The following is an 18246-nucleotide window of genomic DNA, read 5'->3' on the forward strand; positions in this document are numbered from 1 at the left end:
TGTGGGTCCTTTGGTGTTGATTGTGGTCCTTCTTCCATTGCCATCCTTGTCTGCTGTGCGTTCTCTACCCTCACCAGCACCTTTTCTGCCCCCTCTGGAAGCCCCTGCCCTTCTTTGCACCTGTGGTGCGGTCACTGAATTACTGAGGTGTTCCTTAACTCACAAACAGGGATTCTGAAACAATTTTCAGAAGGTAGGGTGCTGCTATTAACTCACAGGGATTGTGAAAAAATCCTAACCTCCCACACAGAACGAGCATAGCAAATCAGCTCTGCCCATTCCAGAGGAGAGTGATAAGGGTGTAGTACATAGCCAGTGGTGCACTGTGGAGCACTCTTTTGCAAATATATTACTAAAGCATGGTGTGGTAGTACTCTGTCATTTACAGATAGCACGTTTGCCATTTAAATGGCCACTAAATGTCCGCAGACATGCAGTTGTACAGATTAAGCTTTGTAGCACACAAGAGGTAATGTGTGGAAATTGTGTTTCAGCAAATATTTATCATTTGCTCATCACCAAGAAACGTGTCTTGATTTGGTTAAATGCCATTAAATCTTTGTTTCCATCACCCTTCAGAATTACACAAAAGTGATTTGTCCATTCCTAATTGCTGACTGCAGCCTATCATTTTGCACCCTCTGCACCCCAGCAAGATTGTCACATAGTCCAGTTTACAAAAGACTCTCAATTTGCAGTCCCAGAAATAAAAGTTAACACCAATCTCAACTGTAAAAAAACAGAAGCAGCAATTTGTCAGAATACATAGCCTGACATTTGCCCGTTATCTTTGAATGCATGGGACATGAGACAAGATAAAAACGCATCTGTATTGCTTATTCACCTTCTGAAGCTCAGCATGATTATTGGTGAAGCACCTCTACTTTCAGTGCTTATGGTCACAAAGTGTTTGCTGTCCCACTGCTTTCTCTGCTCCACCTTAGTCCGTGCCTACTGTGCCCTTCCGTCCCATCAATGCCTGTTGTGCTTTATCCTGCCCCCTCTGTATCTGTTGTGCCCCCGAAATTACCACAGGTGTTGGTCGTGGCTCCCTACCCCACATCAGTACCTGCTGTTTTGCTTCTGCCCCTATATGCCATCTTTGGTGCCCACTCTGCCTGTCGGTGCTTGTCGCCTGCCTAGTAGGGAGATAGAAGAACACTGCCAAGTCCCTGCCCCAAAACCAATGTACACATTCAGTGCTTTAGGGGGAAATAAAAACGATGACTGATTATTTTTATACATATGCGTGATCTGCAATAAGTGCAATGTGTATGAATTTGTCTTCTACACCTTACATGCCAAATGTACAAACATTATTATTTACTGCTTAGTTTCTCAGAAGAGCTTTTAATCAAGGGGCCTTCTGTACTCATTGAGGAATGGTCCTGGCCCTCAACATTCTGCACTCCATCCGGCGCTGCCCTCCTTAACTCTTCCCTACCAGTGCCCTAGTGCCAGTGCTCCTTGGCATCTTTCATGTTTGCTGTATCCACTGCCCCCCCCCCCCCCTTTCTCTGTTCTGCTTTTGCATCCTCTGGTCTCTTATTACCTCCTGCGCGCTTGCTAAGCTGAGATGGCTCCAAAAGAGTGTTTAAGAAGCCCTGGCTGTCAAGGTGTCTGAACCTCGAAGCAAGAAAACAGTGAACTGATGCCCAGTCGGCATCCATTGTTCCCTGTCGATTGTATGATGGAAGCAAGATTGCCTAAAACACGCATGCCAGAACAACGTGGTCTTAAGAACGACTGCGCCTTTACCACGAATTCTGTTGTACAAGCATGTATGGCAAAGGAAGATGCAAGCGGCCATAACCCCCCCCCCCTCCCCCTAATAACCAAACTACCCCACACCCGCACACCCTAAGTTATTTAAAAAAAAAAAAAAAATCATCCCGATCCCCTTTCCCTAAAAACCAAACTACCCCGACCCGCCCTAAAAAAAAAACAACTATCCCCACCTATCCCTAAAAACTGAACTACCCTGAGCCCTAAAACCTTGCCCCTAAAAAGTAAACTGCCCAGAGCCCCTCACCCACCCTAACCCCAAATCCTCCCCACCAATAAAAACCACCCACCAACCCTGGCTCAACCCCACTTACCTCACTGCATCCCCACCCCTAAAAAAAAAAGTCTGACTCCCCACCCCAAGCCCTAGCCCAAAAAAAAATACCTAAACCCCTGCACCTGCCCCCCCCCCCCCCCAAAAAAAAAGCTCAACCCTCCCACCCCTAAAAAGCTACTCCCAGCCGTGCCCCAGGCCCACTTACCTCACGCGTCCTCTCCCGATCCACTCTGCCTTTTTGTGTGCCTTAAGCACGCATATGCATAGTGAAGCACATCGTGGTTGAGGCACACAAAAAGGCAGTCATTGTTCCGGCAAGCGCGGTTACACTTGCATGGGAAACGTCCGTGTTGTTCACAACGCGTTGTTTAGGACGTTTCCCTTCCCGGTCCCCTGTCCTATACCTATAGCTTGCCTTTTCACGTTCAACACTGTATGCTCTGATTATTTTCAATCCTGCATGGATGTGTGGTCCCTTAGGCCCCTAGTGTCCGCATTTCCCATTCCCTAATCCTCCTTAATTACTGAGAAGGTCAGGGAACTCTTACACAGCACCTTGAGGCAGGGATTGCCAAGAATCGCTAATGCGGTCTAATGTTCGACACTGAAATAGAAACCCGGGTTCTGCAGTCACCATCTTTACTACACCAAAACCACGCTGCAGGGCTCTCTCATCGCTTCGGTGTTTATTGTATATTTGTATTATGCACAATGCTAAATTTAGTTTCTTCTAGGTACAATTAGTTTTAAATTATTTTCAATGCACGAGAGCAGGTCTAACAGTGCTTTGCATAATTCAGGGCTCTGTTTCAAAGTTCAGGTTGCGTGGTTATTAAGGTCCCATAGGTAGGTACCGTGGTGGCCATTTAGTTCAGGCAGCGGGGTGTCAAGACTGGGCAGACGTGGTTACAACTTTCAGTCCCAGTGGACTTCTGTGCTGCCTGAAATCCATTAACGAAGTTAGATATTATAGACTAGTATATTGTACACCAGTGGTTCCCAATCTTTTGACTTCTGTGGACCCCCATTTATCATTACTGGAACCTGATGACCCCCACTGAATCATTATTGGAATCAGGCGACCCCCCCACCCCCACTGAGTCATTACTAAAAGCTGGGGGCTAATCTGTAAATATTATTTCATTTTCTAAGCTGTCGCAGACCCCATGAGAAGGCTTTGCTGACCCCCTGGTGTCCCCCCACCATAACCTTAAATAAACAAGGATCAGAATGCTAAGTGATGGCAACCAAAAGCTTGTGCTGCGAGAGCATAGCACGCCTAGACTTGGACAGCTTGATATCGCTACGGGCTGTAATGGGGGTGGGGGGGCTGTGCTTTGGTGCTTAGAGATATCTCCTACTACCACCGTTCCTACTCCTTCTCTAGCTGTCAATGCGTTTACTCGCTCCCATTCCCGTCCACAGCTGAATGTAAAAACACAATTGTAGAGTTCTCTGCAGTAATCTGCGGAAACACAGCTACAGATAACGTCACTTCCTCTAAAGGTGTGAGGGGAGAAGACCAGTAGCAGGAGGGACATAGGGAAGCTTCTCCTACACATAGATTGGAACAGACAATATGGACTTGGGTCAGTGCCAAGCACGCAGTGGGCATTCAGCTGCTGCCGGTTGGGCGCAGTGAATATATCCTGGACCTTAATTCAAGCCCTCGGTGCCACTGCTGCACTATTTATAGATACTACTCCCCTGGGTGAGCGGTCAAGGTTTGCGTATTAGAGTGGATGCTCTGCCTAGTTTAAGAACCTGTAGGCCGAGGGTGCCCCCTGGTGTCCTCTGTGAACAAGTTTCCCTTTCCCGAGTTTTCCATCGCTTCATAAACTGTGAAACTAAACAGGCCGCTAATCCTTTTGTATGGCCATCTGCCGGACAATACAGTGCTTAATTCATACAAAAAAGCTAAGTAAAGGGACCCACGTTTTTTTTATTTGGAGACCTCTGCTGACGCTGCCTAGTTTTTAATCCACTTGCCTCCTCCCCTGCACACCCTACACTTGCTGTCTTTATCTCTTGCAAGTTCTTCTCCATCTCTTTGGTCTCCATTCGTCATAATTGTCCTACTCGTCTTTTCCTTCTTTTCTCCTTTTTCTGCCTTTCTCCTCTTTTCTCTCTTGCTCTGGACCAACGTCTAGTGATGAAAATAGGTCCTGAACACCCTAAAAATGAGTGCCAGTACCCACCACCTGCAACCACCGGTACAAATTAAGCATCAGGAGAAGGGAAGGTTACCCGTAAACTAGTTCTCCGGCATAACTGCCTTCCCTCCTTATTAGATCTCGGCATGGAGAGGAGGCGGTTCTAAAAGTTATGCCTACGAGGGAGATACCTATACTGGAGACCTAGGGCAGCGGGTAAATATCTCGCCATCCTTAATGTGAATAACCCACCGATTTGGAAGCACCGGCAGAGAATTTCCCCAGAAGAGAAATCCTGCCATTGAGGAATGATTTTATTCACACGGCCTCCGATTCCATGCAACATCTTTATTAAGGAAACAGGAAAGTTACTTATTTGTACTATAGGTGACTAGTATGGGATCTTACACGTAGTTATAACCTTTGCAAACATTTTCCATTTATTGGAAGAGTCTAACAGTAGGAAAGGCAGTTGATACATTATGATTGTAGGTATACTGGGAAGTACTCTTCTTCCCATTGAGTACCTGCAGTTAATTGCCCCTCCTTCCGCTTCCACCACACCTCCTTTCAGGTTGGGTTGCTGGATCGCTCTGTGCTGACGGGACACTAAACCACGTACTGTCATCTGTGGAGGACCACACCTCCAGGTCGACAACTTTGTCTCGCTATAAGCTGGTGACTTTATTAGTGTGGGGCAGAGGAACAGCTCCCTCAATTGTAACTTTCTCCCCTAGCTTTCATCACTAACTCGTTGATGAACCCCATCTGGATGGTGAAAACCAGGATGCAGCTCGATCGGAGGTAAGGGTCAGGCGGTAGCAGAGTGTTGGCTCCAGGGACTGGGGGTGATGCAGTGATGGAGGGGTGGGTGGTCAGGGGCTGCACGCAGAGTACATCTGGAGTGAGTTCACAGGACACCTCACCCGCTCATTGGGCCCATCTTGTTCCTCAGTGGTGTGACATGAGTGCTTTACTTGGTAACATGTTGTATCATATGTTAAATCAACCTTGTTATTGATGTTTGGAGTATGAGGTGTCTTCGTTGTGGCTGAACCTTGTGTTTTCAAAAGATTGTGGACAGCCCACACAACGTCCATTTGTCTCAGTAGAGAAGATCGCCAGATAGGGTGCAAGCTCTACTAAGATAACTCTTAGGTGATGATGAACAGCCTGCTCGTAAAGTAACCGTGAGAAAAGACTAAAAAATATAATGTTAACCATTGGTTCAGAATTCTCATGATGGAGAGGAAAATCTAGTGATGAAATTGCATGGACTGAATAGAATAAAAACGTAAAAAACATAAGGAATTAAAGCCTAACTTTACTTCACAAAGGTGATAATAATGGGGTAAACACTCTCTGCTTCCTTACCTCCCACCTGTAAGGATGGTAAACACTCTCCACTTCCTTACCTCCCACCTGTAAGGATGGTAAACACTCTCCACTTCCTTACCTCCCACCTGTAAGGATGGTAAACACTCCCCACTTCCTTACCTCCCACCTGAAAGGATGGTAAACACTCTCGGCATCCTTACCTCCCACCTGTAAGGATGCTAGCTACAGGAGTCAGTGACCGGGCCAGTACACATCTAAGGAGCCTTAAAAACAAGAGACCCTCATAGCAAACCCTCAACAGGAGAGGCGGACGAGATAGGAGCATAGTGCTTGGCAAATAATTCTTAGTGCAGTACTGAGTCCCAGTGGAAGACTGAAAGAAAACAGAGATCTGCAGCCAACTTATGACGAACCTTGAGATTCCTAGGGTGATGTAGTATTGATGAATTAGGTATACCCTCCAAGCATGAAGGCTCCAATGAGGGATTGGCAGTAGAGCCGTCCTCAGTAAGAGCTTGCCGAGGAGCTGCTAAGCTGCACATGGGCACCAGGGAGAGCTCAGCCAACTGTTCTCCTTTCTCCTGCATCATGGGTCGGGAAGAACTATGTGAGAAGTCTTGGATTCTCCCATAGATATATAGTGCTCAGGAGCAGCACAAGGAGAAAACAAGGGAGTGCGCCTGTGAGCTAGGGGTGCCGGGCACCTCCATCGGGTGAAATAGTGGCAGACTGTGACCCGACTCTGGTAGTAGAACGTCTGGGGGAAAACGCTTCCGCTGAATTTTAAACCAGAATTACCAGCTTCCCCATATACATTACCCTGAACGATTAGCAGACGGCCGCCACTGCGTAGGCTACCGAGCTACTGACATATAGACCTAAGAAAGGGCCATGAACAACGCGGAACTGACAATGCTTGTTTCCCACACTCAGTTCACCTTCACTGACGGAAACTTCAGACATTGTAAATACAGTACTTCAAGGGCAAAAATCCCACTAAATGCTTCCCTACGAAGGCAGAAAAGCAACTCTTAAGTCTACATTTCATTAGATTTGCTTCTGTTTGACAACATAAGAGTTTCGGCCAAACATGTTTTGTACCTCCTGCTCAACCAGACCTGGCACTTGGACATGCTTCTTCCCTCCCTACCCCATCATTTTATATTTTCAAACCACCCAAATATGTCACTATAAACAAAGAGGTACATGGCATTGACAGTGGAATGTCCGCAATGAATAGGCTAAAAAGAATTGAGGCTAAGCCACAATCAGTCGTTCCTTTTTGGGTCGAGTGCACAAGCACTCTGACCTGTTGTAAGTATTGTGGGCTTTTAACCGCGCACACCCAATCGTTCGTGGTTTGCTTTTCAAAAGTCCTCTGTTATCATTGGTAAATGCTTCACGTTTGTCCCTCTTTTGGGGGGGCGTCTGTTACTGCCTTGCAGACTGCACCTATTATACAGATAGTTGCACGTTTGCCGATATGTTTGACTGTGGGCGAACTTCTTTTTTCCTTTTGTGCCTCTGCGCTTACGCTCATGGCAGCCGTGGCTCTTTGAATCGGCTGCCTATGTCAACTGCCTTACTTTTCATTTTCAATTTAATTGGCAAGAAAAGTCCAGTTAGGAATTTACAACGCTAATAGCTCTAACTCGAGCAAGTGTGAGACCATTGCATTGCAAATGCTTGTTTGATTTCGTTATTGATTTTATAACAGGAAAAAAACACAAGTCCAAAGCCAAATTAAGAGGTGAAGGTCAAACAGCAGATCAGTTGAGACATCCTCATGACTGTGTCAAGGAAAGATATGATAGTGAACAGTTTGAGGAACAAACACAGTGGAGCTACCTTAAATCTGGGTGTGTCACTCCCTGAGCCTAGCATGTAATAGTGCCATAGCAAAGGAAGCTCCTGTGTAGCCATGGTACACAATATATTGATACATGATCTCGCTCCCTGGAGGAAGCAGAACACACCACACCAGTAGATCCGTTGGACCCACCCGCTTTCTCCATCAATGTGTATGTGTAGACGTGAGTGGAACCTACACCCCTGCAGGAGCCACCACCCTCCAGTGAATTACCTGCCCCGTGAGGTCCAATGTAAAACAAAAAAAACAGCCCTCATTTTAAGACCATTTCCACAGGATTTTTTTTTCCTGTTAGCATGTTCCATTAAGATGGACCTGGACCCACTTGTTCATAAGCAGTTTCTGTAGTGGAGATAGCAGATCTAATGGAATACCCCTCTCTATAATTTCTCCCAAATAATGACCGTCTACCAAGTCAAAAGCAGCTAATAAGTTCACAAAACAGCGAAGTTTGCCAACCATTGCTATTGACAGCCTTTCTGTCACCCATAGTGTAAATCATTTTGCTGCAAGCCCTCTATTTCGGATTAACCCTGCCCTAAATGACCATCATTCTAGATACCTCAACAAAGTTTGGGCATGTATTTTAGATGAAGATCTTTCCAGGCTATACATCAATCTATAATTTATCGGATCGTCCATTTGGCCCTTGTTTATGTGCTAGTACCCCTCCAAGAGGCTGGCACTGACCCCTGTTAGAGCACTTTAAAGAAGGGGCTAAGAACTCCAGTCCACCATAGAAGGCTGCCTTTAAATAAAATAGAGGGCAAATGGTGAGAGTACCATTGTACTGAAGCACTAGTGAAGAGTAATTAACTTGACATTATACAGTGGCACATCATTCCAGATTGAGAGCCTGCCACTGATGGCAAAAACAGGACATGAGGTGGAAACTGCTTAGATCTGTTTATTGAAGGATTTGTTGTGGATAACAGCCACACTCCATAATTTGACATTGGGGTTCAGTAGGGGAAGGGTAGAGTGGGGGCTAGCCAGCTCGGAGATCCGAAAAGAGCTTTCATTTAATTTTCTCTTTGCCCAACGGGTACAGCTCACTTGTGTGAGAATAGTCTCATCTGTTGTTGGCTGGCTGCTGACCATGAGAGAGTTGGGGCTGTTGATTCAGATGAACTAGCATCTACCATCTGTATAGAGCAATACAGATGAATGAAAAGAGTGGAATTGGTTGATTGAGCCGGTAAAGACACGTTAAAACGCAAGCATTTAGAGGGTTATGGAGGAAGCAGTAACACGCCTTTTAAAGTGGCAGAGAAGTAAAGTAATGACTTCATCAGAAATGGTTCAGAATTCATGCACCAAAACCGAAGGTAAAACTGTACTGCTATGAGTGAAAAACCCAGTTGCTACGGGTCAAGCGTTCTGACCCTTTCAAGATCTGACAGTTGAACATCATTTTTCTCAGATGTGCTGACACTCGAAGATGGGTAATGGGACAGTAGTTGGGAACGTGCCGATTGGGATCTGATTCACCCTACTGCTACTATAAACCTCACTCATCTTCTGGATGAAATAGCTCATCACAGAGGCTTTGCAAGTAGTTGTCGGAGTGACAGCAAAGTTAGGGCTCAATAATGACCTAAAGGAAGCAAACCTATCTTGGGGATGTTTTAATCTTTCTCAAGACAAAGGCAGTTTTATTTTGTCTTATCCGAACATAACTTTTCTTGAGCTGTTTCAATTGAGTCAGAAGTCAGTAACAGTGAAACGTTTTCCACCGTGCTCTTTAAGATTGCGAGTTTTCAGTTGCCCTTTTTTATCTTCATAAACTAAATAGTACTGGATCTTAATATTTATCTTCAGAAGTATTTTTTGATTTTATTTAGTTTGAAGTTAACAAAATATATAGATGTTGTTTGGCTGAGGTGTTCTTGGCTTGCAACAGGAGCTAAAAACTGTATTAAGTTTATGCCCAACACTGGCCATTTTCATTTGACCTCAGATGATTGGGAGATTCCGGGCATGCGTGGTTGCAAGGACATTTGCAAGGTAAACTGATACGAAAAGGAACTAGAAAGTGGTCTGGTCCGATCAGTGCATAGGCCTTTCCCATAGCCATTAATGTAGGAGGAAGGGTGAAAACCGAATCTAGAATGGACTACCGGCTGGATTGGGTCAGCTACAAGTTTATGTGAGCTAGATGCCTCTATTTAAATAAGGAAGTTCAATGCAGAATTATTTTCAGGGTACTTGTGAAACTGAAATATCCGAAAACATAGATCTACTCTGAATTAAGGGCAACTTGACCACCAACCTCGGTACTCCGGTTTGTATGCTCTTGATTAGAACCTGAAGGACAAGATCGCAGTGAAGGTCAGGGAACGGTTTAAAGAGACTGGAGAACGAATAGTCTCAGGTTCAAGTCATCCGAGAGATTAGCATCATAAATAGCAATTACAAATTAATTGCAACCCCGCAATTTTCAGTAGTTTAATGTAGAATGTTCTATCCATTGCAATTGGCAATATCAGGACCAGCAGTTTCCCTAACAGTGTTAAATACGTTTTAAATGTGGTAGCAGAAATGTGCTTGCGTTCCTTGCAGAGTCTGCGTAAAGAGGTGGTAACGGAGGCCTCTGATTAGACAGGAGAAGCAAGCGTACCTCACGAGTAATGCACACCACATGGAGGCTCTGCCTTTAGGTCCAAGGATCCCAGTCCCGTGGTCTTTGATGGGGACAGTCTCGCCCTGGGCGTTGCGGCACAGAAGCCAGTGTGTTCCCGTTTGGTGCATCAGAGAGGCAGACTGCTGCCTCTGGGTTCCAGACAGTATGGCCGCTGTTAGCCAGGTGGTTCATAAGTTGCAAGTTATTCAAGTCCCCCATTTAAAGCACACTGTGATGAAACAATAGTGACCGGTTAGAGATTTCCACACAACTGAATAACCCCAAAATAAAGTGCAGTTATTAGCAGGCAAAGCAGCATAACAAAGTACAGCACAACAACACAAATGAAGACTGAGCAGCTGTAAATGTTCTCTCAATCCGAGGGCTGGAAATATTTGTACCTTGTATCATAGCTAGAAGATTCTTGTCTTTTCTGAATTTTGGCCCTTACTAGGGATAACCGCTGAAATGGCATCTGTCTCTTGCTCTGTCTTGTTTGACAGAGTAGATCAGCTGTAGTGCTAGTTGCTGCACCTTGCTTGATGAGGTACTTTGATGGTTTCCCTTTCCCCGGTGTTACTTTCTTGGATATAAAAGCTTGAGTGATTGTGGTGTCTTTGGTGCTTGTATGTTATTAGAACAACCACTGAGTTCATAGTTGCCTCTGTCTGGTGGTAAAGTTTTGTACATGTAAGTTCTAGAGTGGTTATAAATGGATTCGTTTTGATCAGCTAGCTCGATTCAAGCCTCTGAGACTTTAATCTGTGGCACCTAAAGCATGTCTGGCCATATCTAACCTGACGGGCGTTGTCCCTAGATATAAAGGTTAAGCTGACAAACTGCATGGACGGCATTAGGCACCCACTTCTGGTCTTGGTTATGAAATAACTTGCTGTGGTCATGCGAGTTTTTTTGTTTTCTAAGTTTTTTTGCTTCTCCAAACATCGTAGTTAATTGGCTGTGTTGCTTTTAGTCTTGGTTATGATATAACTTGCTGTGGTGGTGAGTGTTTTTTGCTTCTCCAAACATCGTAGTTAATTGGCTGTGTTGCTTTTAGTCTTGGTTATGATATAACTTGCTGTGGTGGTGAGTGTTTTTTGCTTCTCCAAACATCGTAGTTAACTGGCTGTGTTGCTTTTAGTCTTGGTTATGATATAACTTGCTGTGGTGGTGAGTGTTTTTTGCTTCTCCAAACATCGTAGTTAACTGGCTGTATTGCTTTTAGTCTTGGTTATGATATAACTTGCTGTGGTGGTGAGTGTTTTTTGCTTCTCCAAACATCGTAGTTAACTGGCTGTGTTGCTTTCAGTGGACGTAGGAGTTTATTTGCGGCACTAACTATCAATTATCTCTTGTTTTTAGGGTGCGAGGTATGAAGCCAAGGAATGCCCTGCAGTGTGCTCGTTATGTGTATCACACAGAGGGGGTGCGAGGATTCTACAGGGGTCTGACTGCCTCCTATGCTGGAATCTCGGAGACCATCATCTGTTTTGTCATCTATGAGGGCTTAAAAAAGCACATGAAGGCAGGGCACCTGTCTTCTTCGCCAGCCCCCTCCAACAACAAGGGATCTACCAACTTCTTAGGGCTAATGTTGGCTGCAGCATTCTCCAAGGGCTGTGCCTCTTGCATCGCTTACCCACACGGTAAGTGCCCCCCCCAGGTGAAGTTTGGAATACTGCTCTCTCCAATGCTTAGGTTATATTTGCTGACTTTAGTGCCAGATGTCAGGCCATTGTCTGGTTAGAATGAGAAAGGGTGAGCTACAAACTAGTAGCCATTCCAAAATAAGCATTGGCTGGCAGACCTGTAGCCTTTGCCAACGCTGATGCTGTGCTGCAATGACAACAATAGTGTCATCACACAGGCATGTGTCCTGACGCTACACCAGCCCAGTGTGGTAACATATAAGCATGCGTCATGACACAGCTGCCGTTTTTTATAATGTTACCATTCAAACATGGCGGACAAATGCATGTACCTGAAAAGAAGCAGCCCTGCAGGAAATTGCAGCTGCTGGGTCCAACAGAAAATGTTAATTATTTATTTTTGTAATGAATGCAACAGGAGCACAGGGTGTAGCTTCAGAGGAGCAAGTATGCAGGTAAGCAATAGAAAATCTTGGAGTCGGGGAGAGAGGAGACCATTTCGGGAGAAGATAAAAAATGTGTGGGTGTGGGGGGCAGGCAGGATGGGAAATGTAGCGGAGGAGATGGGGAGGTAGCAACACGATGACCATGTGGGAGTCGGTATTTGGAGAGGGAGCAACACAGGGAGAGAGAGAGCAAGAAAATGCATGCACTCACATGGAGGACTTGAAGGAGGAAGAAGAAAGTACTTTCCTGAATTTGCACAGTGGAAGGGTACAATTATCGAGTCAAAAGGATGGTAAAGAAGCTATGCTGCATGGGAGGGACAAACACAAGAAGAGGAAGAGAATCCAGTTAATCATAAACAAGCAAATTCGATTATCAAAAGAGTTAGCCAGAGGAAAGCAGTGGGCTCGGCCACAGCCCAGTGTAGGTATTGGTACTGTCCGCAAAATTTCAGCTAAAATATCCCTGTAATTAGGAACTAAAAAAACTGTGCTTCCTCTTTTGTAAACAGAGGTACAGAGATTCTAACCCTCTTTTCCTTAAGTTATCAGTGGTCACAATTGAAGAGCGCAAAAATTGAAAAACAGTGCATCATTTTTAATAAACCAAGTATGCAAGAAAATATGAAGAGGAGGGTTAAGATTAGGGAATGAGTACCTTGGGGGTGTTAAAGCAGGAGACCATGCCCACGATTCACAAAGGTCCCAGATGCAAAGTTGGAAACTTACTGTACATCTTATAATTTGCATACAGCTCTGCCATTCGTGCAATTCACTAAACATTAAAGGAGAGCTGATTCCAATAAGTACTCGTACTCCTAAATATTTACAGATTTGGAAATGGTGCAAGTGTGCGTTTTCACATGTGCTAACGAAACTCTTTCCCACCCTAGATAAGGACTTAATTATATTTATTACACAAATATCTCTGACAGTAGCCAGGGAGGGAATGTGCCTGCCAGAAGTGTATGCCTTTTAGGATATGGGTGTTCACCTGCTTTGACAAGTTACGCAACCCTGGAACTCGTACAGCACACCCCTTCGAGTAGATGTACTCGTAGGATATTGCACCACACTAGTGGAATTTCAAGTGAGGAAAAAAAAAAAATGCTAGTTCTAATTTTGGTTTCACAAGTGATGGTATTCTCGCACATGTCACACGCCCCCAAAAATATTTTGCAACTAGATGCAGGCATTATCTTAAAATGTTTTATTGATTGGTATAAATGTCATATAAAATGTTACATTAGTTTGGAAAGTAGGATGAAAAAGCATCCTGAGGTGATTCCAAGGGGTCATATTGGCTCACCACAAAACATTTGAACGAGTTTAAAAGGAGCATTTTCCAGTATGAGGCCTTTAACACTTCACAGGTTTAGAATAATCCTACTTCTGGAAAATCACGTTGGAACGATTCGTTTTAATATCTTAGTAGCAGCTCTTGGTCTCCTTTGGCCTGGAAAAGTCATTTTTATTGTTCTTTCCTTGAACACCATATTTGTGCTCTGCCATTATTCGAAGCTTGCATGAAGCATACGTGAGCTAAATAAATATTTAAACGAGCTACAACTAACATCAACGCCCCTTATGTTCGATTTCAAACACTTTCTATTGATGCTCGCACATTGTTTTCAAACATATGTCAGAACAAACAACTAGATTGTTGATGTATGAAAAATGGGTCTCTCAGTAACAACACCCAAGATTGAATCCGTTAGATGCACAACTTCCTGTTTGGGGAAGTTCCTTTTTATTTCTACTTCTGACCATTCCTTTTTTTTCTGTACTTCTAGAGGTGATCAGGACCAGGTTACGGGAGGAAGGCACCAAGTACCAGACTTTCTGCCAGACGGCACGCTTGGTGGCTCGAGAGGAGGGCTATGCCGCTTTCTACAGAGGACTTTTGGCACAGCTGGTGCGACAAATTCCAAACACAGCCATCGTGCTGTCCACTTATGAACTCATAGTCTACCTTCTGGAAGACCACGCAAAATGACCTGTGTAAAGGCGGACCACGATAACTGACCACCCAAAGGGTGGATCTCAAAAGACTTACTGTCAGACGCACTAGTGGCAGCGCTGAGGAGCTGGCCAAGTACTGGACACGGGTTCAGGTCTCTCGGCACGACGGACATTGCCTTTTGGATTGTTTCTTTCTGGAAGGATTGGACTATTATTAACGTTACTAGTTAATTATATATAAATATTTTATTTGAGAAGTGCAGGGTCAAGATTAACGTTTAAGCTGCTAGTAAATAAAATAATTCTGTGAAATGAGCATTGGGCCTACATCTTCAGTCTCTTAGGTCAGGAGAAAAAAGCAGAAGTAAGGCTGGGTCAGCTCATTGAGGATTTGAACATGAGATGCAGAGTCGAAACTCTCTGGTGCCTGTATTCAAACTTCTAGGCGGCTTACCCAGTTTGTTCTGTATCGGTTGTGTATTGATACTGCCAGAGCTGTACCTACTTACATGTAGGTGTAAACCAAACTTACACCTTGTTGGCAGAATATCTGACTATAGAAACCTACCTCTGAGGAAGAACACCTGGAGGAATTCATGCGTCTCAGGAGTCTCTTCTAGATTTCAGGCCTTCCAAAATGTGTTCTCCACCAATAGACTCTCAAGATTAATAACATTCAGATTAATCCTTGTTAATTATTATTATATAGATTTGTACAGGGCATGGCTACCCAAAAAAGGGTTTCCCGGCACTACGCCACAACAAGGAACCCAGAACCACACCAAAAGGCTTCTCCCATTGCCAGAGTTAAAATGACCCGGTGTTTAGCTTCTTGTGGAAGACTGATATGGAGTGACAAGCTCAGAACAGGGAGTAGAGAGTTCCACAACTTCTGGCCTAAGAAGAAAATGGCTCAGCCTCCTTACCAGGATCTTCTAATTCTAGAGATTGCAGCAAGATAAAGATTGTTTGAATGCAGGGGAGGGCAGGGTATGTATGGTGACACCACAGATCTGATATAGATGGGGTCAAAGTTAGAAAGGCATTAATGCACATAGCATAGTGCTTTGAATTGAATGCAGCGTTCGGCTGGTTGCCAATGAAGTTCATAGAGCAGGCTAGCAGTGGAATAAAGCTTAGGGGATGAAGTAGGAGTCTTGATGTCGCGTTCGGCACTATCTGAAGCCGCATGATCAGGCTCTCCATGACACCCAGGTAAAGAATACCTGCGCGTCTGTTGTACAAAAGAGTACTGTTTTTCTCTTCATCTCGTTCACATTTTCTTACAAATAATAAAGAAAAGACTCCGCTGTATATTCTAGGGGGAAAAAGTGACTACTGCTTTAAGTCTAGTTTCTAAGGTGAGTCTGACTAACTTCTGTTCGCAAAGCACAGCCCTTCCAGCAATTTTACTTCCTTTAAAAAAAATTCTGCTCTGTCAGTGCAAATCTCCCCAATGACACCCCCATTCTTTTAAAGACAATGCTTTATGGATGGGTGGTTTTTTTTCTTTTTTTTTTTCTTCTCTCTTCTCTTCACTGAACATATTTACTCTGCATGTTCTTACAGCTGGGCACAACCTGTTTAGCACTGATAGCTGAAATGAAAGTTGGTGTGTAAATAGTTACGTTCCAATTCATTAACACTAATAAAGAAGATGCTTACGTTCAGTAATGCTCTTTCTGGTGGATACTCTAACTGCAGATTCCTCACATTGAGAACATACCCAGGTGCCAAACAAACTGGAGAAATCTTCAGCAATGTTCACATGGCCTGGCAGGTGACATGTAGTTCCGCAGTGAGTCTGTACTGCCGTAGTAGTGAAAGAAAAGAACTGCATATAAGCAGTACCCTGGGGTACTGATGTCAGTTTCTTGTATCATTTGTCTACACGGCCCTAAGATGCTGAACATAGAAAAAATTGGCTGAGCCAGCGTGCTGATTTCGAGCGTGGGACCTTTTAAATGGTAAAGAGACCACTATTTGAAAAAGTGTGGTGGGAGTGCAGTGAGAAATGTATGGATAGAGTATCCACCAGAAAGTGCTATAGCGAAAGTAAGTAACTTGTTCTTATGGTACTTCATTCTGCAGATTCCTCGCCTTTAGAATAGATGCAGTAGAGGTACCCCAAACAGTGGAGGGTCTTGTGAATTGACTAAATACAAAAATCCCTGCAGAGCTGAGCAGGCAAAGTAACCTTCCCATCAGACCTGACTGTCAAGTCAATAGTGTTTTGTGAACATAAGCATCAGGGCCCATGTCTTAACCTGGCAGATGTCTAGAACTGGTATCCCTATCGCCACAGCCTTTATAGTGGGGGATTTGCCCTGGTGGAATGAGCCCACACCCCTTCAGGGAGGTGATTTATGGCCAGTGTATAGCATATCTCAATACATAGTACTATCCACCCCAACAGGGTCCTTTTCTGCACTGCCTTCCTATTCTTTGACCCCCAGGAATCCACAAAGAGCTCATCGCCCAAGCAGTGGTCTCTTGTACAGTCTATGTAAAAGCTTAGTACTCTTAGGTGAAAACGATGAAGCCTCTTCTCGTTTGGTCAATTGAATACTCTGCTGTGTTTTCCTCAATGTGTAGGGAGTCACCACTTATCAAAGGAAGACCATCCTAACCATCTGTACCTGTGTGTCTGAAAATAATTTGGTATAGGGCAAATAGACTAAAAGTATCTGCAGTTCAATCACACAGGATGCTGATGTAATTGCAATAAAAAGGCTGTCTGTAGTGTTAAGAGGCTTAAAGAACAGGTGCACTTAGGCTCGAAGGGTGTGCACATGAGAAAAAACAAGTTCCAATCCCACTGTGGTATAACAAATGGTTTGGGGGGGGAAACATACTAGCGGTCAGATTAAAATAAATACAACTGAAAAGCTTAAAGGGCTGACATCCTTTCACTGTGCTTACTGCAAGTACTTGCTGGCCAAAGAAAGAACAAAATAATGTTAAAAAGTCAGCTTGCAAAGTGTCAGTGTTTCAGGCACCATACAAGGCAAACAAATTGCCCCATTGTAGATCGACTTTGTGGAAGGGTGTCTGTTAGCGAGGATGCCATCCACTACCTCGGTTGGTGAATCCAACAAATGCAGCTGCTGCCATTCATTCTCCATGTGTGGAGGTGTAAGTTGTGAAGACTGATACAATACCCTGTCCAGTTGTTGATACAGAAGGTTCCACCCCTCCATCCTCGAGCAGAAGGCTGAATTTAGGGCAAATGTCCGGCTTGGGTGCTCTTATTACCACACTCTTCTGGCTTAGCCAGAGGGCAATACGAATGGTTTTGGGCATGATCTGTCTTTACCTTCCTCAGAACTTGAGGGAGGAGGAAATCTGTACAGAAGTCCTTCTATCCATTATAGCCAGATTCAGTCTCCTTACAAGTGCTTTGATGAAACGTTACTGTGCAGAATTGTTGACACTGGCCACAATGAGGCCTGTGACTTGGAGCAGGAACTATGCTTGGACCATCACATCTTGTGCTCAGCGATGTAGAATTTCACCTCTGTCCCAAATCATTTTGGGATGCGTGAGAATGCACTTGTCGCACATCTTAACGTCCTGCCAAAAGCCCAAGCACGACAGATACAGTATTTCTTCTGCTGCACTTATTGAATCCCACTGTTACTCGTGGGGACACATTTGCCTAGCACACAACAAACCGATTTAGAGTTGTTGCAAAAACCAACAATGTTTGGATCGGACCTTCACATTCACATTAAAAGGCACTGAAAGAAAGGAACTGACCTTAGTATGTCAGGGTGGTAACTATATGGAGCCCTGCTCCAACACTTCTGGTCGGTATTAATACATTGAGGGGGTCATTCTGACCATGGCGGTAATTACCGCCATGGCGGAGGTCGGCGGTAGCACCGCCAACAGGCTGGCGGTGCACCGCTGGGCATTCTGACCGCGGCGGTTCAGCCGCGGGCAGAAACGGAAAGTCGGCGGTGTACTGCCGACTTTCCGCTGCCCGTCTGAATCCCGCGCCATGGGGATTCTGACACCCCCTACCGCCATCCTGTTCATGGCGGCTCTCCTGCCATGAACAGGATGGCGGTAGGGGGTGCCGCGGGGCCCCTGGGGCCCCCGTAAGAGGGCCCCAAAAAGTATTTCAGTGTCTACCCAGCA

General features: G+C 44.7%; 1 protein-coding gene across 1 annotated transcript in view; it reads left to right on the top strand.

The window, feature by feature from the left end:
* Window positions 1–14421, top strand: part of SLC25A33 (solute carrier family 25 member 33) — a 64612-nt gene extending 50191 nt beyond the window's left edge. Inside the window, exons 5-7 of the mRNA XM_069241162.1 lie at window positions 4953–5019; window positions 11409–11692; window positions 13935–14421. Of these exons, the coding sequence (XP_069097263.1) occupies window positions 4953–5019; window positions 11409–11692; window positions 13935–14137 (554 nt within the window). The 3' untranslated portion in view covers window positions 14138–14421. The remainder of the gene's footprint in view (window positions 1–4952; window positions 5020–11408; window positions 11693–13934) is intronic.
* The last annotated feature ends 3825 nt before the right edge of the window (window positions 14422–18246 follow it).

This window comes from Pleurodeles waltl, chromosome 6 (genome assembly GCF_031143425.1).
Source record: "Pleurodeles waltl isolate 20211129_DDA chromosome 6, aPleWal1.hap1.20221129, whole genome shotgun sequence".
Taxonomy (NCBI): domain Eukaryota; kingdom Metazoa; phylum Chordata; class Amphibia; order Caudata; family Salamandridae; genus Pleurodeles; species Pleurodeles waltl.